The sequence below is a fragment of the Panulirus ornatus genome, chromosome 55 (assembly GCF_036320965.1).
Source record: "Panulirus ornatus isolate Po-2019 chromosome 55, ASM3632096v1, whole genome shotgun sequence".
NCBI lineage: Eukaryota > Metazoa > Arthropoda > Malacostraca > Decapoda > Palinuridae > Panulirus > Panulirus ornatus.
Window position 1 is genome coordinate 22001392 of NC_092278.1, and position 27210 is coordinate 22028601.

The 27210-nt window shown below is 42.5% G+C and overlaps 2 protein-coding genes across 3 annotated transcripts; one reads left to right on the forward strand and one right to left on the reverse strand.

The window, feature by feature from the left end:
• On the forward strand, positions 1 to 18440 carry LOC139765539 (cilia- and flagella-associated protein 36). Of its 2 annotated transcripts, XM_071693064.1 has the most exons (7): positions 1 to 312; positions 7130 to 7296; positions 8253 to 8443; positions 10020 to 10070; positions 13038 to 13245; positions 14125 to 14289; positions 15036 to 18440. In XM_071693064.1, exons 1-7 carry the CDS (start codon positions 204 to 206, stop codon positions 15123 to 15125), a joined length of 981 nt encoding a protein of 326 aa, XP_071549165.1. In that variant the 5' UTR covers positions 1 to 203; the 3' UTR covers positions 15126 to 18440. The 2 variants fall into 2 exon arrangements, with proteins under 2 accessions (XP_071549165.1, XP_071549166.1); XM_071693065.1 differs by lacking the exon at positions 10020 to 10070.
• Positions 18438 to 26485, reverse strand: LOC139765538 (uncharacterized). The gene is made up of 4 exons (XM_071693063.1): positions 26466 to 26485; positions 24722 to 24867; positions 22964 to 23147; positions 18438 to 21990 (listed from the first exon to the last, which is right to left on the reverse strand). The coding sequence occupies exons 2-4, from the start codon at positions 24850 to 24852 to the stop codon at positions 19987 to 19989; spliced, it is 2319 nt and encodes a 772-aa protein (XP_071549164.1). The 5' UTR covers positions 24853 to 24867; positions 26466 to 26485; the 3' UTR covers positions 18438 to 19986.
• Positions 26486 to 27210: the final 725 nt, after the last annotated feature.

Genomic DNA, 27210 nt, shown 5'->3' on the forward strand with positions numbered 1-27210 from the left:
ACTCGCAAGTTGCATTCCCCTTCCGCTCACGACACCCGTCGCTGTCGCTCCCTGGCGAACACTCGCTCCTCTGGGACGAAAGTTACGCGCTCGAGCACTCGTGGGAGAGTCGGCCCATCGTGACAGAGCGGGAGAGTTTACCTAAAGAGTAGAGTGAGAGGGTCTATACATAAAGTTTAGGGGATTCCAAGTCTTCCGCCGCCATGGGTGACGACGACGAGAAGGGGTGGATCCTAGACAGCCTCGTCAACTTCCTGAGGGGCCCCGTGTGGAACGTGCCCATCCTTACCTTCATAGAACACAAATCCCTCAGTAAGTTCCATCGCCTATTTCCTCATGCCTAACCTGATGTCAATCCCTGGTCTTTATTTACTTGAAGCAATAAAAAAAAAATTTAATTTCTTGGTAACCTTTCAGTGGCCTAAAACCATATTCAGGATTTTTTTTTCAAATTTTTTGCACTTTATTTTCGAAATTTATGGTTTAAATTTACTCCTCCGTACGATCCACCAGATTTTTCCCAAGCTAAATCCTTCTTTCCCTGAGTTAATGACATACCCTCACTGGCGATATGATTTTCTTGTCTCACATCACCCGTGACATTTGATAGTTCGCTCATGATTTGGTATTTTCCAATCACCCTGACTTTGCGCCCTTTGGAAAATCATTCCTGGGGTCAACTTAAGTAACAGTAATCCTGTTCCTCAAAGTGCCATGCTAAGGTATCAATAATTTCCATAAGGCCTTTCCAAATTCTCCTTTCATTACTGTATTTGATGTATGTAACTCAATTCAAAAAAGAACCCTTGTCACATATTGGCCAGGATGTAACCTGCCAATGCCTTAAGATGGCCTCTCCTCTTTTTCTTAACCTTAAGTAAAGTTCTTTAAAGAAAGGCCAAGTGCAAGCAACTCTAGCATAGACTAGTCCGTAAACATTACTGGCATAGGTCAGGTGTGTGTGTGCTCATGGTGTCATTACTGGCACAAGTCGGCCCATGTGCAACTGTAGTGAATCAAGCTTTAACTTTAAAGTGAGCGTGTTGTGAAAAATGGGATTCCAAATATATCTATTTCAGGTGGTATTTACACATTTCTAAATTTCCTAATTTGTGATTCACAGCTTACCTATATATATTTTTTTTTCAGAATACTACAGCATTACCACATTACGAATATAAAAACGCTAATGTGGCTTTTGTATATGACACTAAATTAAATTTGGATTTTCTAAATAAAATTTTATCTACACATATTTCATCGGACTTATCATCAGTAATTTCTATTATGTTAGAAACAGTAATGTCAAACATATCAAGTTCTATTATGTTAGAAACAGTAGTGTCAAACATACCAAGTTCAGTATATATCATCCAGACCCAGTTGCCTTGTAGGTATAAAGTTTTATTCTGCTACTGACTGAAGGGTCGAGGGGAAAGGGGTTTGTTGGAGGGGACTTAGGAATGTGGCGACCAAAGGGAGAGGACGATCGAAGAGAGGGAAGAGGATCGGTGAAATTACCGTGCCGGACATTCTACCTGGGAACCGGGGTTTTGAGTGAGGGGAATTGCGATGTAAAGTGTCGGAATCGTTGAAAACACGACGACTATTTCGACCATATCTAACCTGTCCGAAAATTCGCTGGATGCTGGAAATGGAAATTAATGCCTTAAATGAGTACATGAAGATTCTAAATCAATGTCTGTGGCGAATTTGACCATACGTTATGTAATGTGCGTTAAAGAAGAAATTGTATACTTTTCTTTTATTTTCATCATAACGCCAATACAAGGTAAGCTAATGATTGGATCGTATGACGATGGATCAATGTCAACCAATAATATGTAGAAATACACAATCTTACATTGTGATTGGTCCGCGCGAATACTCAACGAATGGCGTAAACATACCAGCATTTCTGGCTCCCGCAGGTTCGACTCGAATGCTGAAAAAGGTGCTACAGAGAAGCACCAGTTATGCTATCGTAGATCTACGTGTGTGTGTGTGTGTGTGTGTGTGTGTGTGTGTGTGTGTGTTTGAAGTAATATTTAACGATTTACTGACTTTAGTTAAGCCAAAGGCTGCGATTATTCGGATACAATGCATACAATAATAAGTCGTATACAAGGTAGGGGCATTAAACAGCTTACACATTCAGGTCATATATAGTTTACTAATTATTGATAGAATTGACAATGGATGGGGATGTGGCTGCTCGTTTAGCGGTGTTGTATGAGCCCGTGTGGTGATTGGGGTGCCAACTGCCCAATTGCCACTGTAAGCCTGTGATTCACTGATAGTGACACATGCATGAACCGACGAGAGTATCACGTAATCCTCCATAGAGGAATAGGCTAGAGCTTTACCCGGCAGAAATGCATTTCCGTTCCCCTGGAATGCACGGTGATTCTCTTTTGTCTTCATAAACGCAGTTAAAGTGCTCCTTCGACACAAGTTTGTTGCCCAGACGCGCAAACGACTCTGCCTTCTCTCTGCGACCATTATATATATATATATATATATATATATATATATATATATATATATATATATATATATATATATATCATTTCCCGTGTCAGCGAGACAACACCAGGAAGACGGGAGAAATGTCCCTATTCGCTCACATCCACACTAGCTGTCATATATATGATTATATATATTTCCAAGTTTTGTTTATATACACGGCATTGCACGTTTGTATCCATACGCTTCCGCTTTTCATTATCTTATACTGAATATCTCTTTTAAAGATGACACATCAGTGGCCAATATGCAGCTGGAATGCTTTACATGAATGTAGTGGAAAAAGTTTGCAGAAATAAGTCGCGAAAGTTTATAACTTGTTCAAAACAAAAGCTTTCGAAACTTATTCAAGGGCGGGTCTCGTGTTCACAGTGAAGTCACATGACTCAAAATACCCCAAAGATAACATATACACATTATGAATGATAACGATAATTGCTGTCATGATGAATAATGATGTTTGAAGGAGAAAAAAAAGGATATACGTAGAGACATTTACGGGAACAAGAAGACTGCATTCTTAAAAATCTGTCTGAGGCAGACTGTAGTTGCTGTCTTAGACTGTAGTTGCTGTCGTAGGCTACAGTTTGGGCAGGTCAGGTCGACTGCCAGAGGGGTGGAAGGAGGGTGTCGTCTCCAAGCGACAATATCGATTCTCGGTAACACCCCAGCTACCCCTCCCACCTGGTTGTGAAGGAAATTAATAATTTCTATAAGCTTTTTTTTTTCTTCTTTTTTAAGAGTTAGAGCGGAAGGGTAACTATATTTGCATTTCATATTTACTCGTTTTTAGTTGTTTTTTAGTTATAATATTGGGTAGCGCGCGTTAAAATGATTTTCTTTATATTTCCTACTTTGGTCTAGTCTACGTGGACTAATGTATTCCCAGTCCTCGTGCAGTACTGCCTTGATGTGTCGATTCTTGTTGAAGATTCCGATATCTTACTGAGTCTCAGATTGTGTTCGCTGTTGATTATAGGTCACGTTTGGCGATAGTTTTCACTGCATTGTGGTGGTGTTAGTTTTATGGACTCACATTGCAAGTATAGACGATTTTAGAAGTCTGTATTTCCATGTGTGTGTGTGTGTATTTCTTCATGACCGTAAATTCATTTTACACAAGTTATCACTGCGAAAGTTTTACAGTCCCCACCAACGTACAATAAGTTGTAGGGTGACTGTTGAAAACAGGAAAATTCTAAGATATTCCCTCTGCTAGTCCTACCCGTGGCCCCAGTTGGTATAGTTTGCCCTGTGTGTTCATCAGTCCAGCTTCGTTGACGGGCAACAAAATCATCCTACCCATATACACACGGTTGAGACGGAAGGTATGAATCATCAGTTAAATGATCATGACCTGTTGGTCTCCATGACCTACAACCACACACACACACACACACACATATATATACCTATATATATATATATATATATATATATATATATATATAACCCGGGCGTGACCCCTCTATACATATACTACATACTATTTAGATACGAGACAATGGATTGCCTCGCTTGAGTCCAAAACTATAGTATCCTTGTTTTGTTTTTAACCTCCCATTTTCTTATCTCTTAGTGATCCCATCCCAAACGCTCCACAAAACACTCGTTAATAAATCCCCTCCACGCTTGAATCACCAGCCTCCTGGACCTAAACAACCCCTACAATAGTCAATAGCTGTCAAGTTATATAACCGAGGGGAGGTAGACTCCACGGCCTGCCCTGAGCACGATAGAGTGAACCATGATGAAAAATGCTGCGACATAACTTGTTTGACTACGGAACCAGGTGATCCAATAGGTTACCCGGAAGTGTATTTGGACATGTTGTGTCACCCCGTCAGACGAGTGGTCCACTGAGTCCAGACAGATGTGCTGGGAGAACGGAGAATCAAGTGGTCCCCATTGGCGTAGTAGTGCATTCAACCCAGAATATCCATTTTTTGTTGAGGGGGGGGAGACTATTTCACCGGGCTTGTCTATTGGTAGGTGTGTGAGTGGTGTCACACCCACGTTCTCACACTGTGTCTTTCACACACACACACACACTCTCCGGCCAATCATATTAATTGCTAACCCAATCCCGTGGTAAATCATTATGAAGTCGAGTCTGAACGGAACTGAGTTGTATTAATGGCTTCATTAATTCGCCCTGTCGTCGGCTCAAACCACGGGAAGAACTGTGTCGTTTCTAAACTTTACGGTGAGTAAATACGTTCGAGTGTGTAAACATTCGCCAGTCCTAAGCTTGGCACCAGTTCTCATCATGATGACTACACTTTCGCGTGTACCATTACTGGCATTGCTTGGGCGCGCGCGTGTGCTTCCTTTGGGCGCGTGTGCTTACGTCATTACTGGCAAAGGCCAAGTATATACGTGACAACAGTGTACCGAGCGCTTTTTTTTTTCTTCATCAGATATTCATATTTTATATCATAAATTCCCAGCAAACTATGTTGAGCAAGACTGAACACTAGCAGTATATGCTGACATGTTAACGCTACGTAGCGGGTGTTTCCCCTCTGCAAGATGTATTGATTCCTACACTCCGCCTCGTCACTGCTGCGTACACCAGTTCCCTGCCACGGTATCTTATGCCATGCTCTTTGGTTGCACGAAGTTCCCGTTTTCTAATTTTTTTTTTTTTTGACACGTCTTGATGTGTGGGGACTGGTTGTTTATTCAACTTTTGTAGTATTTAGCGACGCTCTTTTGGACGAGTTTTATAATGTTGAAGGTTTCTAGTACTTCAGAACATATGGGAATTCGTATCGTATGTCCTTCAATCCGTGTCGTGTTTTGGAACAAAATAATTCGGATGCGTAGATATCTGTCGGACTATTATTGTAAAATATGTTGATGCTAATAATTACGTTGGCTTATTTCTAGTCATTGAAGGATATAATGTCTACATTATTTCCCCGTAATTATTCTTTTCGTGAGCAGGTTTCTGTTGTATAAGTTAATTCTACAATGATGATTTTAGTTTCATATTATGGCAAACTGGAGTTTGTTTACTGGTTAGAAAACGGAGTGAGGCGGTGGGCTACGTTTTCTTCCTGGATAAAATCAGATGTTCTCTTTTTCTTTCCGTCACATGACAAACTTTCCCACCCACCTTCCTGCCACTGGCTGACACCTTTTCCACCGTGACCCCACTACTGCAGTACCACCGTCCTTTCCCTTCCACCAGTGTGAAAAATCTACCACCTCTGCTGACACATCTGCCACCAATACCCCCCAGTTACTGCTCACGACTATCACCACTCCCACTACCACCATCTCAATCACTAACCACCACTACCAACATCCCACTACCACCATCTCAATCACTAACCACCACTACCAACATCCCACTACCACCATCTCAATCACTAACCACCACTACCAACATCCCACTACCACCATCTCAATCACTAACCACCACTACCAACATTCCTATCACCGTGGCCACCACCATCATCCCCTGACACCTCTGCCACCAACACACACACACACACACACACACACACACACACCTGGTATGTGTGAAGGTGAGCCTTGTACCATTAATCAATAGTTCAGGAACTCTGCGACGTGGTTCTGCACTCATTAATATGCACGGGTCGTATACAAAGCACATGTGGTCTTAGAAATATGTTTTTTTTGAAGACTTTTCGACGAGTGATTATAACTTAGAGTGGGCCTTAAAGACCCTGGCAGTTGGTATAAAGCCCAAATAACCAACCGACTAACGCAGATGTGCTATTGGTCGATTGCAGCACCTGCACGTCCAACCACAGTTATGGGACACCTAATCCACAGCTACAGCTGTGGTTCACAGCTACAGCTGCGGTTCACAGCTACAGCTGCGGTTCACAGCTACACTTCCGATCTAGTAGAGGGTGTTGATACTATTCTAGTGTGATAATCAGGCAACCACATAATGGTCATTAAGACGTCTGGGGAGAGTGAACCAGTTATGCGGAAGGCACAAGATGTTTCCCTCTGTGCTTTACACCCACTGGTGGCTCAACGATGAACGGTGTGTGTGTGTGTGTGTGTGTGTATGATCACCCGCTTAAAAGAAACACATCGCCTCGGTATACTTCCTCAGACCTCGGCGATCCCTGAGACCTGGCCTCCCCAGTGACGTACTAACCTCCCCAGTGACCAATTTCCTGAACGACCTCCTCCCCAAACACCCCAGACCTGACCTCCCCAGTGACCAGTTTCCTGAACGACCTCCTCCCCAAACACCCCAGACCTGACCTCCCCAGTGACCAATTTCCTGAACGACCTCCTCCCCAAACACCCCAGACCTGACCTCCCCAGTGACCAGTTTCCTGAACGACCTCCTCCCCAAACACCCCAGACCTGACCTCCCCAGTGACCAGTTTCCTGAACGACCTCCTCCCCAAACACCCAAGACATGACCTCCCCAGTGACCAATTTCCTGAACGACCTCCTCCCCAAACCTGACCTCCCCAGTGACCAGTTTCCTGAACGACCTCCTCCCCAAACACCCCAGACCTGACCTCCCCAGTGACCAATGCCCCGTGCGACCTCCTCCCCAAACACCCCAGACCTGACTCTCTCCCTCTCTCTCTCCCCGCTGCAGTCTTTGAGGCTGGGGTGGATGAGAATGAAGACCACCACAAAATCCATGAAGAGTACAAGACGCTGGTGGACTTCATGCTCGGCTCTTACATGGAGGACATGGGCATCAACCCGGAGCAGTTCGAGTCCGCCTGCGGCAAGGCTTCCATGAACACCCCCTTCCACCAGGTCAGTATCGACGGGTGCACCAGGTCAGTGTCATCTGATGCACCAGGTCAGTGTCACCTGATGCACCAGGTCAGTGTCATCTGGTGCACCAGGTCAGTGTCATCTGGTGCACCAGGTCAGTATCGACTGGTGCACCAGGTCAGTATTGACTGGTGCACCAGGTCAGTGTCATCTGGTGCACCAGGTCAGTGTCATCTGGTGCACCAGGTCAGCGTCATCTGGTGCACCAGGTCAGTGTCATCTGGTGCACCAGGTCAGTGTCATCAAGTCCACTAGGTCAGTGTCATCTGGTGCACCAGGTCAGTGTCATCTGATGCACCAGGTCAGTGTCATCAAGTCCACTAGGTCAGTGTCATCTGGTGCATCAGGTCAGTGTCATCAGGTCCACTAGGTCAGTGTCATTAGCTGCACCAGGTCAGTGTCATCAAGTCCACTAGGTCAGTGTCATCTGGTGCACCAGGTCAGTGTCATCAGGTCCACTAGGTCAGTGTCATTTGCTCCACCAGGTCATCGCCATAACGTCCCATTAGCATTACCAGGTCATCCAGGGCCATACGTATATCAACGTAATGTTCTTCGAAAATTATTTACCTATTTATTTGTGATATCTAATATTTCATAGTACATTCAATTCTTCAAAGACACTTTTATTGGTAGGTCAATTAAGTTTATTTGTACGACGGTTAACTCATTCATTCATGAACATCAAATTTGTTCTTGAAACGTTATATTAATGTTTATACAACCATGGATTCAAAAAATATAAAAAAAAAATTACCTCCACCATTTCTTTATCGAATACTAGATCATATTAATCATTCGTAAAACTGAAAAACTTGCCTCCTTGATCTATTGTCGGTGATTATATTAATTATTCGTAAAACTGAAAAATTGCCTCCTTGATTCATTGTCGGTTTGTGAAGCAATTGGTAAACTACCGTCATTCTTTCGGTCAGACGTTATTCGAGCAAGTGTGGGCGGCGGATGACTTCGAGATCTTCAAGCGTATGATGATCCAGAAGAACATCGAGCTGCAGCTACAGGCGCTGGAGATCCTACAGCAACGGTATGGCATCATCCCCGATTCCTTCATCCCGGCTGACGACATGCCCGAGGGAGAACAAGAGGTCCTCGAACAAGTCATGAAGTAAGTTACAACCCGGAAATCATATCATGTCATCCAGTAGTTAGTTCAGTGTTACATTGCAGGATAACGGATACAATCGGTATCTTCGGTGTTTTAAAGTTAACCTTAACACACACACACACACACACACACACACACACACACACACACACACACTTGCAGGTGTTTATTTACGATTGGTGGATATTACTTGACGTTGACGGCCTTAACAACCTGTTAACCAACGCCACCAATTTACAGTTGTTTATGTTGTTGTGCATAATCATGTCTCTGGCATAATTACCTTTACCTGTTGATAACCAGTTTCTTTTTGTAGGATTAACTTGCATGTATCCAATAGCCTTTAAGTCCATCATAAATACAGATATTGTATAAGTGTATGGAATAAGTCTGTTTTGATGATCATATATATATAGGTCGACAGCCATTAGACATAACAGTTTATACGACACAAAACTCAAAGACACCCAAGCTTGGAAAGTCTTTAGCCAGGTCCTTGGGTCCTCCCTGCATGTACAGCAGCGTGGAGGGAAGGGCAGTGGGAGCTGAAAACACAGGGGTGTGTGGCAATCAAGAGAAGGCTCGGAAGTTATAAACAGCCGCGCAATAAGGCATTGGATTCTCCTCAGGTGTTACTGACAGCAAAACAGGCCATCATGTTGAATTCAATGGCTTTATTATTATCATTATTTACTTTATAGAGTAAAACAAGTCTATAACAACGTGAGAGTTACACTCTGACCTCGAAAAGTAGGTTACAGATTATTAAGAAAGTACGACTACTTTTGACTGATGAAATAAAGTGACTTGTACGCAAGATGACTTAGGGCGAGTCCGTAAGTACTTATCTCTGATCTGGCAATCTAAGTAAGTTATTTGTACAGTTACTTATTGTTTACGTGTAATTTTGTTTTCAATTTTGTGTACTGAATAATGGCTATCGAGGCGAAAAAACAAAACATACACACACAACCATTAATATATATATATATATATATATATATATATATATATATATATATATATATATATATATATATATATCGAAAATGTCTTACTCACAACCGAAATTAATTTGGAAATTTTTTTCCAAAGAAAATTAGCTTAGGAAAAAAAAACCGCGAGAAGAAATGCTTACTCAATCGAAAAAGGAAGGGGAAAAAAAAATGCAGTCTGTAGAAGTCTACCATGCTTCACATTTCGAGAAAGCCACACCATTATTTTTAATTTGGGTTTTTCGGTTGAGGAAACATGTCTAACCAATTACCTCTAGTTTACCGAAACGACCGAGTGCACCAACTATTTCGGTTAAAACAGGTTTCAGTATATATATATATATATATATATATATATATATATATATATATATATATATATATATATATATATATATATATATACATATATATATTTTCATTTACAAATATTATTTTTCACCTGACAGATGTCTGAGGGTCTTAGAGTAGGGTCTTTCAGGGGGTAACGCAAATATTTTTTTCGCCCAAGCCTGTCGTGTCAAGAGGGGCCTAAACCTCCTTCTCTTTCCATGAACTCTGGCGCCTGTTCCCCACACAAGCACGAACGCTATGCCTCAAGACGAGCGAGCCATTTTGGAAGAGATTAAGAAGTAAGTTGTTTGGTTACCCCTGCTGGTGATTTAGTCCTAGGGTCCTCCCTTACTTTATTTTTGTTTTTTCCTTCTGCAAGTCCGTTTTCGTTTCTTTTTCTGATACTCTGTTATACCAGATTTTTGTTCAGAATAGACTCGAGGCCCATAAGTTTGTCCCGAGGTATATTGTTCTTATTATCCCCCACTCTTCTTGTGAAATTTACTTTTTAAGAGGAATTATAATTCTATTTTCTATCTAATAGTCCTTTAACTTCTGTTCTCAACACTTTGATTCCGCTATTATATACCCTATATTCTGTATTTTTCTGATAAATTAGTCCAGTTTTTGTCCCTGGTGTAAATTTTTAGATATCTTTACTCTCTCAAGTGGTAAGGTAACCAATGTTTTCCCTAATACAGCCAAAGTCTTTCAAAACTTACGATAGTTTGCATTGATATCATTAACGTTTTAGCCCATATTTTTCTCAGACTTAGCGAGGTAATCCAGATTTTTTATCACTTTCTATGAGGAATATTTTTTTTCTATCAAAATATCAAAATTTCACGAGATTCAAGTTTGTTCTAATATCTTTTTTACCACAAACTACCATATTTTACGTCCTTAGTTTAGTTAACCCTTTGTATACAAACAAACTCTTTTTTTTCCCCCCTTTTCGATTTACTATTTTTCGTAAGAACCCAAACCTTTCACTCCTTTTATTTAGTACACTATTTTTTTCCTACATACAGGCATAATAATCCATACTTTTAAAAGCTTTTGTGGTGGTTACATATTTTTTCAGCTCGTAAACTGACTGAAATTACTTATTAATTTGCGTAATGCAGAAATTCTCATATTACACAAATATTTTTTCCCTATCGTAAATACTACATCGATATTAAAAGCTTGTTCCAGGTTTAAGAATTTCATTTTTGTTTTCACAGCAAACGAACATTTCAGAATACAGGGGTCAAGGAATAAAATAGCGTCGTCCCTGCATTTTGAGCAAGGACATAAACTGGTTGCTGCACTTACAGCAAAAACAAAGCCTAGTGAGTTTGTCAATGCACTCACAGCAAGTATATAGCCTGGCTGCTGCACTTGTAGCAACCGTGAGAACAAGAGCATAGCCTAATTTAGGTACAAGCAAGCATAATCTTATACTGTGGCACAGATATGTGACATTTTCCATAGCCACGATGGTGTGGGTGTCAGGGTAGACGAGATTAAATGGGTTGCATATGAGAAGTAGGGAAAACCTTACCAAGTACAGTGATCATGTGAAATCACATTTGATACTGCGACGTATCTTCAACACGTTTATATTAAAAAGCTGCGATATATAAGGATATACAGCTTTTAATAAGAGAAGGCGTGGGACTTTTCATGTCTTTAAGATTAATTTGCAACGATATATATATATATATATATATATATATATATATATATATATATATATATATATATATATATATATATATATGAAAGCTGACATTACTTTGTACTTCCATAACCGGTTTTCCGTAACTGTATGCTCATAAAAACTTGTAGTATCTAGGTTCTTACAGCTAATTATTCTGAAAATATTGGCTGGAAGACCGAAAACCTGAAAGTCTTTTTAATCAATACTTTATATTCCTTCCTTAGTTTTATACATACTAAGCCCCTAAAGTAATTTAGTTTGCCCTGAATTGATTTGCATTGCTACGTTTTCTCTTAATACGGTGGGACCTTTTTCTGTCTCTCAATCTCTTTATCTCTCACCACGAGGTTTCTTTGTCTCAGAAAATTCTCTATACACTAGACACAAGTACATAAGACTCAGAGGATGTACAGTCTACTTTTACAATATTTGTATACATCTTACCAAGAATCTGTTTGAGGTAAATAACTCACTTGAGCCTTAAAAATCAGTCGTATTAGAGGATTGGAAAAATTATATTTTTTGTACTGAAGCATGTAATGCATAAAGTTTCTAATAAAGTGTGTAATAACACTGGTGATAATAATAGTTACACATTATTATTATTAGACACATCTTAACACCCATTCCCTTAAACAGCCCATTTCCTACATGCTTACGTACGGACTGACCTGTGCCAGTATTAGTACTCTGAGCACACACACTGAACTTACGCCAGTAAGGCACCCCATACACGTACACCCGACCTGTGCCGATAATGAGACATTAGAGAATGGTTTGTCACTGACAAGAGCCCATGGCGAATGCTTACACTCACACACTCCTAACATTATTAATATTACTATTATTTATCTAATATTCCTTTCAGATACATATATAAGCATTATATTTCTAATTTGTGAAAACATAAGATTAAGCATGGGTGAGTTCGTCTATTTATAAGAATCTAATCACATATTTTGCCCATTGTGTTCTACGATCCAGATGATTCTGGATTGGCAAAATGGATGCCACCCTTGTTGTCGAATAAACCAACTTGAGACGATGGGACAAACTGCATAAGTATGACGAATGATCCGCCCGTCAATTGCAAAACTGATCAGCCCAGGACATTCACTTCAGCGTTAAGTGTCGTCAGGTGAACCATACGAGTTCAGTAATGAGCTGACTGTAGCTTGAGGACGAGTCAGCTTACATCCACTTGTGAGTAGACGAATTCAAAGACGAACCGACTTAAATCTACTGAGACTTGGATTTTGCCGAGCACGAACTGACTTCTACTCACAACCTAATAGATTCAGGTTCGGGGATGAGTCGATTTACATTTAGAGGTTAAGGGACGAATTACCACCTAGGCTACTTGATGGAATGACATGACGTGGTTTTACGAACTGACTGACTCAGGTTTACCGATGTGTTGACACTGATGTAGGGGGCAAATGTAGAGATGAGCTGCCTCAAGATTTCGTGGTGAGTTCAGGGACGAATCGACAGAACTGTGAGTTGCAAGTGTACTCGCTTGGGTTAAGGGATGGTTCTAAGGGCGCGCCTCCTCTTGCAGGAAGTCACTGGAGGAGCACGACGCCCTGCAGGCCGAACTTGACGCCGAGTCGCGGGACCTGGAGAAGGCGCTGGTGGAGTCGAAGGCGGAGAAGGAGCGGTTGGAGGGAGAGAGAGCGCGGGAGAAAGAGATGCTGGAGAAGGCCCTGAAGATGTCTACCGACGCTCAGGTGGACTCCGAACCCCGGGAGGCGCTACCAAATATTCACGTGAGTCACTTGACAGACCACGTCTACACAAGACCCCGCCCCCTGACTGTGTGCTGATTGGATGAAATACAACCGTTTTCCCTGACTAGATGAAAGTGTTACCCCCGTTTAGCTGATTGGATGATAATGGTAGTTCCCCGTTTGCTTTTTCTATGACCTCATACGTCATTTAAACAAGTGGTACAAAAGCAGTGGAACCCGACGCTCGTTTACATGAATCAGATTAAGTGAAGTTTTCACAAGTGTTCTCTTATTTTCAAGTGTCTCTCGCATGCTTATGCGTTTGTTTCCGCCACATTTCCCTCGACCATCATAGCCCTTCCCCCACCACCACTTATTTACTAATGTAGGATGAAAAAAATAATAATGCTTCAAAACTATTTCCCCTCAGTTAAAAGTTATCTGTACCAAGTATTGTGAGTCCGACAGTATGGTATTGTTCCACATCCATGACATATTTCTCTGCTTGGATAAAATGCTAGTGCAAATTTTGCGAAACTGAAGTGAATACAAGTTGTCATTTACCTGACCGGACGAAAAATGGTGTTTAGCTAACTGGATGACTTCCTTCGTGTGATGGCATACGGTTCCACTGGTGATGTATAGGTTTGTCAACTAATTATATTTAATTTAGGTTACCGTTAACCTTACCCCATCTCAATTGAAGGATCCTAACATGCGACCGATAAAAAAATATAACATAAACATAACAGAAGGCAAAGAGTTGGTGTCTAATCCAACTCAGCCAAATCTAGCTGGAGTTATCCTACCCTCATCACATAAAGCCAAAACGTTAGCTTAGGAAAATTATCCTAAGACAACCCTTACAGAGAACCCCAGGCACCCAACATTGTTGACCCCTCCATCATGTTGTTGCAGAGCAATGATATCGACCCCGCGGAGCTCAAGCGGAGGCAAGAGTACCTCAAGGGTCAGCGGGACAAGCTGCTAAAACTCAAGCAGTTGGAGCGGGAGAAGCAACTGGCCGCCTATGAGGAGTCGGCACCCCAGAAGAGACCGAAGTCATCCAGGGCAGCGCGCAAGGTGAGTGCCTGAGAGAGGCCCTTCGTCTTAACCGCTGGCACTGACCGGTCCTACACTATTCACCTGATCCTTCAGGCCCTCCCAACATCTACCAGAGGTTTGTCGTGCTCTTCCTTGCAATCCACAGGTGTCCTAGGGTACTGTAAATGTCTTTCAGATTTTGGAAAATGTCCTTCATATTTTGTGAACGTCATTCTCGGTCGTGTGATGTGGACCACGCCATAGGGATGTGTTTTCAGGCTATATTGTTTGTCCAGAACATCTTGACTTCCTCCTCTCCCTGTATACTAACTAGCTCATCTTCGATGCCACATGTCCCCACCTTGAGCCTCGTCTCTGTCCTCTCCAGTTATAGGGACGGTATTCTGGTGTCCTCTCCAGTTATAGGGACTTTATTCTGGTGTCCTCTCCAGATACAGGGACTCCTCCTTTTTTCTCTCTTATAGACAGTTCTCCGACCTCATCTCGTTACTGATGTTTTAACACCCTTCTCACAAACTTCCTTAGTAATAAAAGCACTTTCCAGAATTTTTTTTTTTTCTATTCTTCATGAGATTAAAGATCATAAGTATATTTTCTCACGTACTAATAAAAGGAACAAGGTGCTTGGGTGTTGGAAAATTCCTGAGGTCCAAAGGTAGTGTTGATGGTGTAATGAGTGACTCTTAAGTGAGGGCGATGGGGAAAAATATAGAATGTATACAATGGTTCCTATACGAATAGCTTTATCTATACTTCATCCGCAGGTGCTGGCGGGCTCGACGATCGACGCGCAGACGCTACAGGTCAGGAAGGCCTTGGCTGAGAGACTCAAGGCTGAGGTCATCGGGGAGTAGTGTGCTCATAGTCCTGGCTCGGGTCATCAGGAAGACGTAGATATTTTTGCCCTACGATCTCCGAGGGAGAGAGAGACAGAGAAGTGAGGTCGTCTCACTGATAACTTCTTGACCAGATATACCGAGATTGTTAAGCCGGTTAACACTTTCCTATCCCATCTTAACTATAGTTACATGATGGCAATAACTTTCCCAGAGAGATACTGATTGTCATTAAGCAGCTTCGCATTAACCCCTACCCAATCCTTAAGTACAGATCTATGAGATGAGATGAGAATCCATCTTTACCTCAGGCGAGTGTGTGTGTGTGTGTGTGTGTGTGTGTGTGTGTGTGTGTGTGTGTGTGTGTGTGTCTATAACGCTCTCCTCCTAGGCTACGCTGTCAGTCTTTACGGCTGAATAGCGCAGCCTACCTCCCTGGCATCAAACGAATTTTATTTACACCACTTTTTCGTTGTTTCCCCGTCTTTTCAGTTTTCCTGCTTCAATAGACGATTGATTAATTCCTTAGGTTGATGTTCGTCTCGGAATCTCATAAATCTTCGATATTTTGATTCTTCTAACTCATTACTAATAATGATAAGCATTTTTTTTTTTTTACATATTTGCCTCTGACGCTGCCTTGCAGAAGGAGCGTTTAAAAAATTTGAATGATCTTTCCCATTGTTATTAACGAGTATCAGTGTTGCACGATATCTCTGCTTGACGACCTCGAACTAGAAACCACCTCAATTGACCTTTATCTGTGCCCCAGGAAGTCTAAAGTGACCTTTCACTCAGAGGCAGCCTTCGCGGGAATGTCTTAAACGTGAACACAAAGTTACCCGTTAAGGTCACCATCCATCACAAGGAGGCCAGCCAACAAATTGCCTACGTTTTCTCTTATCTATTTTTGCCGCAAAAAGATTTTGTTTGTTCACTTCCTCTCATAAAGATATCAAATATATGATAATCGTACAGATATCGTACAGTCTTCTTTTCTATCGAGAGAGTGAAGCTACTTAATGGGATCAATGTATTTCTCGGCCAGTTGTTTCGCATCAAACTCTATCATAAAGTTACAGCTTCCAAATGTTTGTCTTATGTGTGTTCAATGGATGCAGCAAGCACTTAAAAGAAAACGGGAGGGTCATGATGCATGCACCTAGAAAAAGCTGGAGATATGGGGTTCTTAATGTCAGCACTTTAAAGGAACAAAATCGGGATTTTCTGCCCTACGCACTTTTCTTTTTCTATCCCAATAAAAAACGTAACCATAAGAAAACAAGAATCAAAATTGAAGCACCTAAAGAAGGCGGGAGATGCTAGACTACTCTTCTTATGCTGCAGTGTCATGTCCTCTCACAACTCCATGCTGACAACGCTTGCTTCCTCATATATATATATGACGCATTTCAACTATGGCCGCTTCCTGGGCATCGGCCAACATAAAATGAGTAATATTTTCTCAGATGAGACTTTGAATGTTTTCATTTCCTTATAGGAAGTAGAAAGTTTAAGTTTATTGGACTAGGATTGGACTGTCATAGTGATAGGACACACCCAGGCAGTGTTTAATGACAAGCAATACTCTTGTAACCACTTGAAGACACAAAGGACGAGGGTATGATGGGGGCTTGGTCAAGAGGACACACCATCATACCCATTATGGTCGTGCTTTAGAGGTCGTATCGTCGTCCTCAAAATGTTAATACCGGGTTTCATTATACTGTGTGTGAATTAGCAGTGTGGGCCCACCGTGGCACGGGAGTTCGAAAACTATGCTACGGATTATGATACATTTGCTGTGGTGTTCTCATAGTTGATAAATTGTTTATATACCCCGTAGTGACCAAACCTCACCAACCAGGGAGGAAGTTACCCAACACAACCAGGAGAAAATGTGTAAGATGTCAGCTTAGCTTGCATGTATAGTAACACATACGTCATCGCCCACAGTACTTTGACTGTGATTTTACACAGTGTGTCCACGTCTGATAGGGTTGGCAGGTTTAGCTAAAATCTCGAAACGAGTACTTATATATCACAATGTTGTAATTAATGATGTCAATCTTAAGTTCATTTTTTCACGAACTTTTTTTTTATTCCAGAACTTCACTGCCAATCCTTCTTAAAGCACAGCTAGGCTGCCAGTTCCCCCTCCAACTTCACGCACTAGTGACATTCTGAAATACCCCTTCACGCACGTGTGATATCCTTAGAGACCTCCCCCCTATACGCATTAATAATATCCAGTGTCATATCGAAATATAGGCGTATTTTTCACACATTTTGTGGTAATTAAGGACAAACATTATTTTCAGTGCCTTCAACATTAAACGTATGATTAACTTTGCCACCTGCTTACTGTAATCTCTAAGAAACACGGAGTAACAGGCGTTCATAACAGAGTTTTGAGAGGAAATAACTTACCTTCTATTGCAGCTTGAGGTTGTAGTTGTTGCCGCCAAAACCATAGCTCATGGCGGGAAGTCCGAGTGTCTTCTGTAAACTGGTCCTCTGGGAATATTACGTCGTGCGTTCTGTAAGATTTTATTGTATCCTTTAGCAAGCTACATCCTCTGTACTGATGCGGACAGCAAGTATTTATACAGGACGTAAAACTCGTAGTAGTCAAAACTTACTTTTACAGTGGAAGGGAGTGTATGTCCTAACGTCCATCTTGTGCTGGCCACGGTGACCGCTGGGTTAGTGTTTCATTTTTTATCGAAGAGTAAGCTGGATTATTAACTTTTAGGTCCCTGTTCCATATATATATATATATATATATATATATATATATATATATATATATATATATATATATATATATATATATTATCCCTGGGGATAGGGGAGAAAGAATACTTCCCACGTATTCCCTGCGTGTCGTAGAAGGCGACTAAAAGGGGAGGAAGCGGGTGGCTGGAAATCCTCCCCTCTCGTTTTTTTTTTAATTTTCCAAAAGAAGGAACAGAGAAGGGGGCCAGGTGAGGATATTCCCTCGAAGGCCCAGTCCTCTGTTCTTAACGCTACCTCGCTAATGCGGGAAATGGCGAATAGTATGAAAGAAAAAACATATATATATATATATATATATATATATATATATATATATATATATATATATATATATATATATATATATATATATATATATATATATATATATATATATATTACGCTCACTCCTAGAGGCATCAGGGAGAGTTTGCTGGCTGTTAGAGAGGTGAACACTATGAACCTGAAAATCACAAGCGTTTGTGTCGTGCACACCCGCACAAAAAGGACTTGCTATGTAATGTCATTCACAATAAAAGACACACTAAGATCGTTCCTCGACTTTCCTTTATGCCTTCGGTACACAACAATGGAAATGAAAAAATTAATGTCCACTAAGAATCCCATTAGCTATGTGAAATTGTGTTCTTGTTCTTCATGTTTTACCATTCTTGTTCTACAACCTATAACTACACAAACTTTGATAGATTACTTTTTCTAATACTCATCCTAGACTTTGATCTGAAGATAACTGATGGATTACATGAGGGTAATTGGAATTATGCAGAGATATCAAAATGTGTTGGTTATCATCGCCACTATAATTTCACTTCTTGATGGTGGATCTGCAATTCATTAACCTAATTCTTCTGCATAAGAAATGTGAAAAATAATATATTAACAAAATATATCAATGAAAAACATACAGCACAGTGTTAGATTGCTAAATGTTACTTATTAACTATTAGCGATCATATAATGAATTCTCAAATGCATAAGTTTATGTGATATATGTCGAAAGAATAGTTATACGGAACGTAAAAGGCAAGGCCAGCCAAGGCAGCAGTTTTCTAACATCAGACTTTTAAAAAATCCACGGAAGCAAGGAATTCTTGCTTTTGTTTTTTCCTCCTATCTTTCTAGCCTTTCCAATGGTCAGCAGCCTGAGAATGTATAATGAAGTTGCGTTTGCCGGATCTATCTTTCCCCAAAGTCAACCTACCCTAGCCAAACTTAACCTAAGGTGGAGGATGAACCGTCAATTGGGGCGAAAGTGTCCGTGAATACTAAGGAACGAACAATAAGGGCCGAGTTGTCGTCCAACTTTTTGAACTGACCCGTTAGGGTGTAGTAAACATGTGTTTGTCGTAGGTGTGGTGAAGATACGTTTGATGGAGTATACCTCCGTAGAAAACATGATGGTGAGTGATAGTGTGGAGGGTGGCACACTGTATTCCTTCGTCAGTGTTGACGTTTCTAAAAACATTTAAACATTTGCTCGTTCTTCGAAGTCCCCCCTACTATGTCACGGTCTAGAACCGTTTTCTCTTAACGAGTAACTTCATTCCTCATCTTTATCACTGATTATTACATAAATGAAAATATGATTCTGAAAATACAGTCTCCACTCATTAATCACTAGGGCCCCCTCCTTTTAGAGAAGAATTCCTCCCTAAAAAAAATGCATGATTTAGGGAAAATGATGGTAACTTTGGAATTAAAAACAGTCATTATATTCGATATGGAAATTATGCTATGACGTTCGATGCAAAACAATCAATAGATAGATTGCAAAGACATAATTCCTTTGTTCATATTGTCTTCAACAGCTGAATATAATTAACAATGTTGTACACAACTTGCAATAAATACAAAAACTAATAACTATACCTATAACAAAAACTGATAGGTAATATCTAGAGGTAAGACTCAGATCGTGTTTATACATTTAGGTATGTACGCCATGAGATCCAAAATATGACAGTTGCAGAAGACAAACTGCAGTTCCTTGGTGTCTTTGTCGACCTTTGATCAGAAACTGAAGGTGACACAGACGGAAGGAAAGAGGACAAACCCCCTTTTCCTCCGTATTTTGCAGGATCTACACGAGATCCTTCATCTCGATGCTTCCGTCTGTGTTCTTGACGACGCTGTAGTTGGCGCAAACATAACGGAAGTGGAGGAGGTCCTTAATGGCCGTGAAGAAATTGGCCAGAGCCCTGGCGTCCACGCGGGTGCTGAGGACACTGGATCGAGCCTCGTTGTCGCTATAGTGGTAGCGGTCATCGTAGCCTAGGAGGTGGGAGACAACCTCGTCAGTCAGTTCCTCAGTGGTGGATATTGTGGTGGCCAGGACGGGGAACCTCCAGCGGCGGTACCTGTTGATGAGGGCTGGGTCGGCCGTCATCAACATCCCCCGCTTGAAGAACTGCTTCAGCACCTCCGTCACCCCCTGTGGACTCAGGACCGATCTCATGAGATGCACACCGGAGTACCTGCGTCGAATGTGGGCCAGGAACTCACACAAGAAGGGGACATCTTCGTCTCGCAAGTCCTTAAAACTCACATCCATGAGTGGGGTAGTGACCTGGGGAACTTGGCTCTTGTCCAGGTCGTGCAAGAGCAAGTCGAAGTCCACTTCAAGCCACATGAGGGACGTCAGGTCAGATGGACACCTCAGGATAGCTTGGACCGACTCCTGGTCCTTCACTCGTACCCTGAGACACACCAGGTTCCTCGTGGTGACTGCCGTGGTCAGGCTGGTGATGGTGGGCGTGGTGAGGCAGCCCATGAAGTCCTGCAGCTGGGAGGTGCCCCGCTGCACCATCCTCACCAGGTTGTCTGTTGTGTCGGGATTATCCCACTCCAGGTGGTTCATCTCCGCCAGGAACATTGGGATCTTCTTGCTGGTGATGAGGGACACCACGCCCTCCAGGTCTGGTGCTAACCGGTTCTTCTCCACAGAGACGATGATTTTGTCCGGCGTGTCTTGCTGTAGAAGGGCAGCCAGGGGTTCCAGGAGTATGGCCGCGTCGTACACCTCCCACAGGCGCGGGAACTCTACTTCGTTCTGCAGTAAGTTCAGGGCCCGCGGGTGGAGACGGAACTCGTGGATGACCCTAAGGGTGTAGCCGAAACGGTCGGCGGCTCGATCCATGTGCAGCACCAGGTTCTTGGCCACACGTTCCACCTGCTTGTCTGGGTATTGAGGCTGGTGCTGCAGGAGGCGAGCCAGGTGCCCAGCCACGTACAGCACCACGCTGTCCTCGTCCTCCAGCCGCTTGACCAGAGACTTGAGCGGCGTGCCTCGCAGGTTCTGGTGGAGGGCGTCCCACCCCGCCAGGAACTGTGTCAGCGGGTGAGGGAAGGATAGGGTGGAGGTAGACGCGGCCGACGCCGAGATGGGCAACAGATTCACCACTATGTCTTCTGCCACCCCGGCAGGAAATAGTCGTCGTGCTTCTGTTTCCATTTCCTCCTTCTGTGGAAGTTTCCTGGTCTCGAGGCTGCGTCTGGTGAGCCTGCCCAGCACCAGCAGCCACTCCGGCAGGATGGCGGCGCCCACGCGGCTCTCCTGCGCCACGCGGGCCTCCACCAGGTGCCACATGAGCTGCGTCGTGGTGACGGTGGCGTCGGTGATGTGACCCAGCCTCCAGGCGTGGCACGCGGGCTGCACCAGGCCAGGGTAGGAGAGCACCTCCCCTGCAGTACTCCAGTTCCCCACCAGCCAGCTGCTGAGGCCCTCCAGCGCTTGCCCGGGCAGGTACTGCGCCGCCATAGTGATCACGTCGCAACGCTCCAGACCAGGCATCGTCAGCGACAGCGTCGGGCGACGGGCTGCCAAGATGGCGACCGTGCCCGCGGCGTCGCTGGGAGTCGTCAGGATCATGAAGGACGCCTCCTTCCACTCCTCCAGCGCGTCCTCCACCTCTTTCCCGGCGTTCTTCAGGACGAAGTCGTCGACGATGACCAAGACGCGGGCCTCCTCCATCCACTCGGCCACCTGGGAGGGCCCCCAGCGAGCGAGGGTGTCGGGCAAAAGGGTCTTCACCGCCTCCCAGCAGTCGTCTGAGGCCACGGTGTACCCGCTCACCACCACCACACCCTGCAACACTGCCTCACTCAGGTGAACCCAACCTCCCTTGCTCAGTAACACACCCAACACAAACATGCAAAACCACGCATAGCCGTGCGCGGGAAAGCACACTCAAGTATACAAAAGCACAAGTACACATACGAATACCTGACACACACACACAGAGATATCCTTTCATACATATGTCTCACTACATCCATGAATACAAATAAACATACATTATTGTTATAGCTGTTGGTGACCGGCCATTCCCCACTGGCACTCTTTAAGCAAACTAAGTCAATGACCCCCAACACTGGGCAAGTCCCACATCTCGTCGTAGATAAAGACAGAGCGAAGGCGCCCCACATCCCTCTCCGTATACAAACCATTAACTTCCTAGCCTTACAATTATTACCTCACGTTGTTATCAACAGACTTAAACGTGCCCAAGCCTGCCCAGTGGCTCTGAGTGACCACTGTTGATTACATGGAGAACACCTACACAGCCTAGCTTGATTCAGTCCCCAGGAGTAAACAGTAACCAATGTTGCCCTGTAATCTTGTTTGTAATTATAATCATATTTCAACCATGTGTTTCCCTGTCCCTGTATGAGATAAAGCGACAGGTTATAACAGTGACATTTACAAATTTCAGACGCATACACAATCATTTGCATGTGCAGAAACATACATACGCAAACACGCGTATAAATACCCAAAATTTCGAGACAAAATGTGCTGATCTACTGTGAAGAAAGCTGGTCATAATGAACTAACTGAACACAGGCAAAATTAAGATACTTCTCATGCACAAAGAAGAAAGAATATTTTTCAAGTATCTGTTGGAGTGTTGAGATACTTTCAAGCATCTGGAGCAAAGTTAGGAAACTTTTTTTTTAAGTATTTAAAGCAAATTCAGGATATCTATCGATCTATTTCCATAGATAATAGACTATCTCACTGTATGGCACCGGACAATCTATCGGCTCATCTCCCTAACCTGGAAATTATGGATTTCCTGGACGCTCGACGTTCCTCTGCTCCAGGCGCGGGCCAAGCAGCGCGCCACTGACGACTTCCCGCGGCCCGACTCGCCGCTCAAGACCCATGCGCGCGCAGCTGTCCCGTCCACCCGGGGGGTGCTAAGTAGGGCCTCGACCCCCACCTCCCGCACTCCCCCTGGCCTGAAAAAAAAAGACAGGGTTACTAACATATATATATATATATATATATATATATATATATATATATATATATATATATATATATATATATATATATATATACATATATATATAAGCTACCCTACCTTCCTGCTCCGGGAATCGCTTACATGTAGTCCCCCCTCCCTTTTGCAGCGCTCGAGGAACTAGCCACGTCCACCGGACAGAACCATACGTCAAGGAATCTGCCGATGTTGTGCGTCCGTCTGTGTGAGGTTAAACGCACGGCAGTCCGGTAACGCTCATTATCGTACTTATGTACCTGTTTACATATATCCATGCGTAAGTTATCCCTCATATAACAACAGACTAACCACCTGCACTATATTACGATAGACCAGCCCCTATGTTTTATATAAACAGATCTGCCTCCTTTATATAGCAACAGACTAACCTGTGTTATATAACAACAGACCCGTCCCTGTGTTATGTAAGAACAGACCAGCCTGTTATATAACCCCGGACCAGTTCCCCTTGTGTTAGATAACAACAGACCAGCTTGTGTTACATAACAACAGAAGGACCTCTGTTGTATAACGACAGACCAGTCCCCTGTGTTAGATAACAACAAACAAGTTGTGTTACATAACAACAGACCACCTGAGTTAGTATAACAACAGACCAGCACCCCTGTGTTATATACCAAGAGACCAACTCCCTGTGTTATATAACACACAGACCAGTACTCCCTCTGTTATGTAACAACAGACCAGCCCCCCTGTGTTATATAACAACAGACCAATCTGTGTTACATAGCAACAGACCAGCCCCACACCCTCCCCGTTACATAACAACACACCAGTCCCCCAACCCCACCCCCCGTGTTATGACTCTGAAGTACGACCCTCCTGCACGACAGTACGACCCTTCTGCACGACCGTATAACCCTTTAATACGACGGTACGACCCTCGAGTGTGACGTTACGGACCACAGACCTCATTAACCAGCCTGGGACCAAAGACCACGGCATTATAGCCATGGATCGTACCGTCCTGCTCCAGGAATGGTACTGTCAGACTCCAGGGTCGTACCGTCGTGCTCCAGGGACGTACCGTCGTGCTCCAAGGTCGTACCGACGTGCTCCAAGGTCGAACCGTCGTGCTCCAGGGCCATATCGTCGTACTCAAGGGGTTATTTTCCCAGAGTCCCCCGTGTAGCCAATACTTTCTCACCATTTTCTATGACGAGAAAAACTTCACGTTTTTTGTCTCCACAACAACGATCCGGACATATGTATTCAGGGGGAGCTATGCTATAGAGCACCTTGAATGCTTTGGCGAGCGGTATCAATACGTTAACCTGAACATTTCAGCGAAACTTTGTATCTAACTCTTATAGTGAGTGGCGTAGATTATGGCATTGTCAATCTACACAAACCTAACTTCAGAGCCTCGATAGAGCTTCAGCCAATCAGCGTACAGATGCTTAACTTCCTCCACCAATCAGTTCACAAAGTGGCTCGTAACACTAACCCTGCGTTGCATAGACGTTACGATCTATGGTATCTTGGGGGTTTCTAGGGGGAGACACTTACCCCCCAGGATCCGGGGCCACCACTCTCCCCAGGGTAAGCTCGCCCTCGGGCCCGTGTTGCCCTTCGTCCAAGGAAGACAGACGCAGTTTACACTCCCGCCTCACGTCCTCCTCCAGCGACCTGGCCGCCATCTTGGACTGCCAGCCCTAAAGAAAACATCCAATTATAAATTTTCATAAACTTCGTTCAGCCTTTCGTTTATAGGGTGGGGGGTGGAAGTCCACAGTCCACCCGGCCGTTCATCCTCCCGTAAGGCCTGGTCGATAACATGGATACCTGGCATTGGCTGGTATGTATGTGGGTGCGTGTGTGGAGTGTAAAGACATGGCACGTATATTAGATTTTAAAAGGGGCAACACGAGTATTACATTCATTCATCCGTGGTGTAGTGACCAACGCCATACAGGTCTTTGATTGTCAGCCAATAGGACGGATAGGCATGGGACACGTCAATGGCAGACCACAAGCAACCGAGTCCGCCATCCCTGTACAGCAAGAACACGATCCTGGGTTACGAATGTCAGAGAGAATCAGACGAGCCCAACCTGACCTCAGCTCCGCATCCGGACAGGAACGGTCTCACTTGACCTCAATGTATTTAGTGATGGATTTTCTATATTCCTATCTCGTGTAATAGTGTTCTGTGTTTTTCCTCAACCGTAAGTTTTTCTATATTTCTGTTTCCATATGTTGTATTTAGACTGTTACTCATATTCCCTTTCTTGATTTTGTTCGTTGTTTAGCTTTTAGTGTTTTCCCTACTTTTATAGGCTACGTGATGTGTATTTCCGAGTGTCTTTTTATATTTTGTTTGTGTTTTCCATATCATTTCCTAGTTCTGATGACGCAGTTTTCTTTTCTCTTTTGTATATTCCCGATGATGCCTCTGTGTAGGCGACTGCTTGAATGTAATAAATGAAGAACTACGACAACTGGTGTTTTGAGCACCCACCTAATCGTATAATAATACTGAGAAAATTAGAGAACATAATAAAGAAGATAAATAACTAAATATACTCTCGTATTCCATTATATATATATATATATATATATATATATATATATATATATATATATATTTTATTTATTTTTTTTATTTTACTTTGTCGCTGTCTCCCGCGTTTGCGAGGTATATATATATATATATATATATATATATATATATATATATATATATATATATATATATATATATATATTCTAACATTCTAAAAAAAACTTTTACGTATATAGTAATTTCGTATTCTCTAAATTATCACTTCACTTTACAACCACAAATCAAAGCCACTTGTCTTTTGTGTATGTATATTGCTATATGTTTCCCTTAAATCTCCTAATCTTGACAGTAAACATCGGCCATGGCGGCAAACACGGTTTATACAACTGACGTAAACATTTGCTGCGCAGTTGACGTTTCCATTTTTATTTATTTTACCTACAACACCTCCCTCCACGGATGCAGATATTTGTACATAAAAATACCTTAAAGGACCATTGTCATTCCTCGTAGGTCATTCACAGGTTGACAGATTTAACAGTCAATGACCAACCAACTTAAAGAAACTTTAGCAGACGCTTAATTAAAGATTCGTGGACAAATACATGACCATTTGGGATATGCTGATGCTCAGGGAATCTGCCACTTCCTTAATTGTAAAAGCACATAAGTGATAGATAGAGACATGGGCATCACACGCAATAATAATGGTAATTTATATTACAAGAGAATGTTAGCCTAACTCACGGTGCACGACGGCGCCAACTGACACTACAGCTGAAAATAGACCGCTGACGGCTTGAGTTGCTTTCATTTTCTCGGTAAGATTAACTTTATCTCTCGGATGGATTGCTAACATTAACATTCTGTTATAAATTCAGTTGGATCATATACCATTTTGCTTGGCCTACCTAAGGGTAAACAAGGATCGTGTTCCCCAAATATTATACTTTTTTCATATGGGGTTGGGTCACCCAACAAAGAGATTCCCGTTTTCTTTCATTATAATGTTTCTTGTTTTAAAAAAAATACTTAGATTCATCGCAATATATTGTAACTGCTTACCTCAACATCTCGTTTGTCGTGTTCTATACGTAACATATTATATCTTCCAATTTTGGCAATAGATGAAAAAAATCTAATCAATTTTGCACTATGATTGATCAATCCTAGCGTATATTACATTATGATAACTATAAATATCAGAATATTGAACTTCAAATTAATATATTCTCCTTCACATAAATTTCCTCTATTTACACGTTCGCTATTCCTAAGGATTTAAATTGGATCCACCACTGTTTATATTAATAGATGAAAAATATATCTCGATGATATATGTATGTAGATACATACAGTGTTGTACAGTGGTCAGAGATGTATAACGCATGCGCGTAACTGCATCTGGTATATCTTTTTTTTTTCTTTTTTGTCAGTAATGATGCAATAAATAAATCATCCAGAACATCACGAGAGACATACTGCATTAATT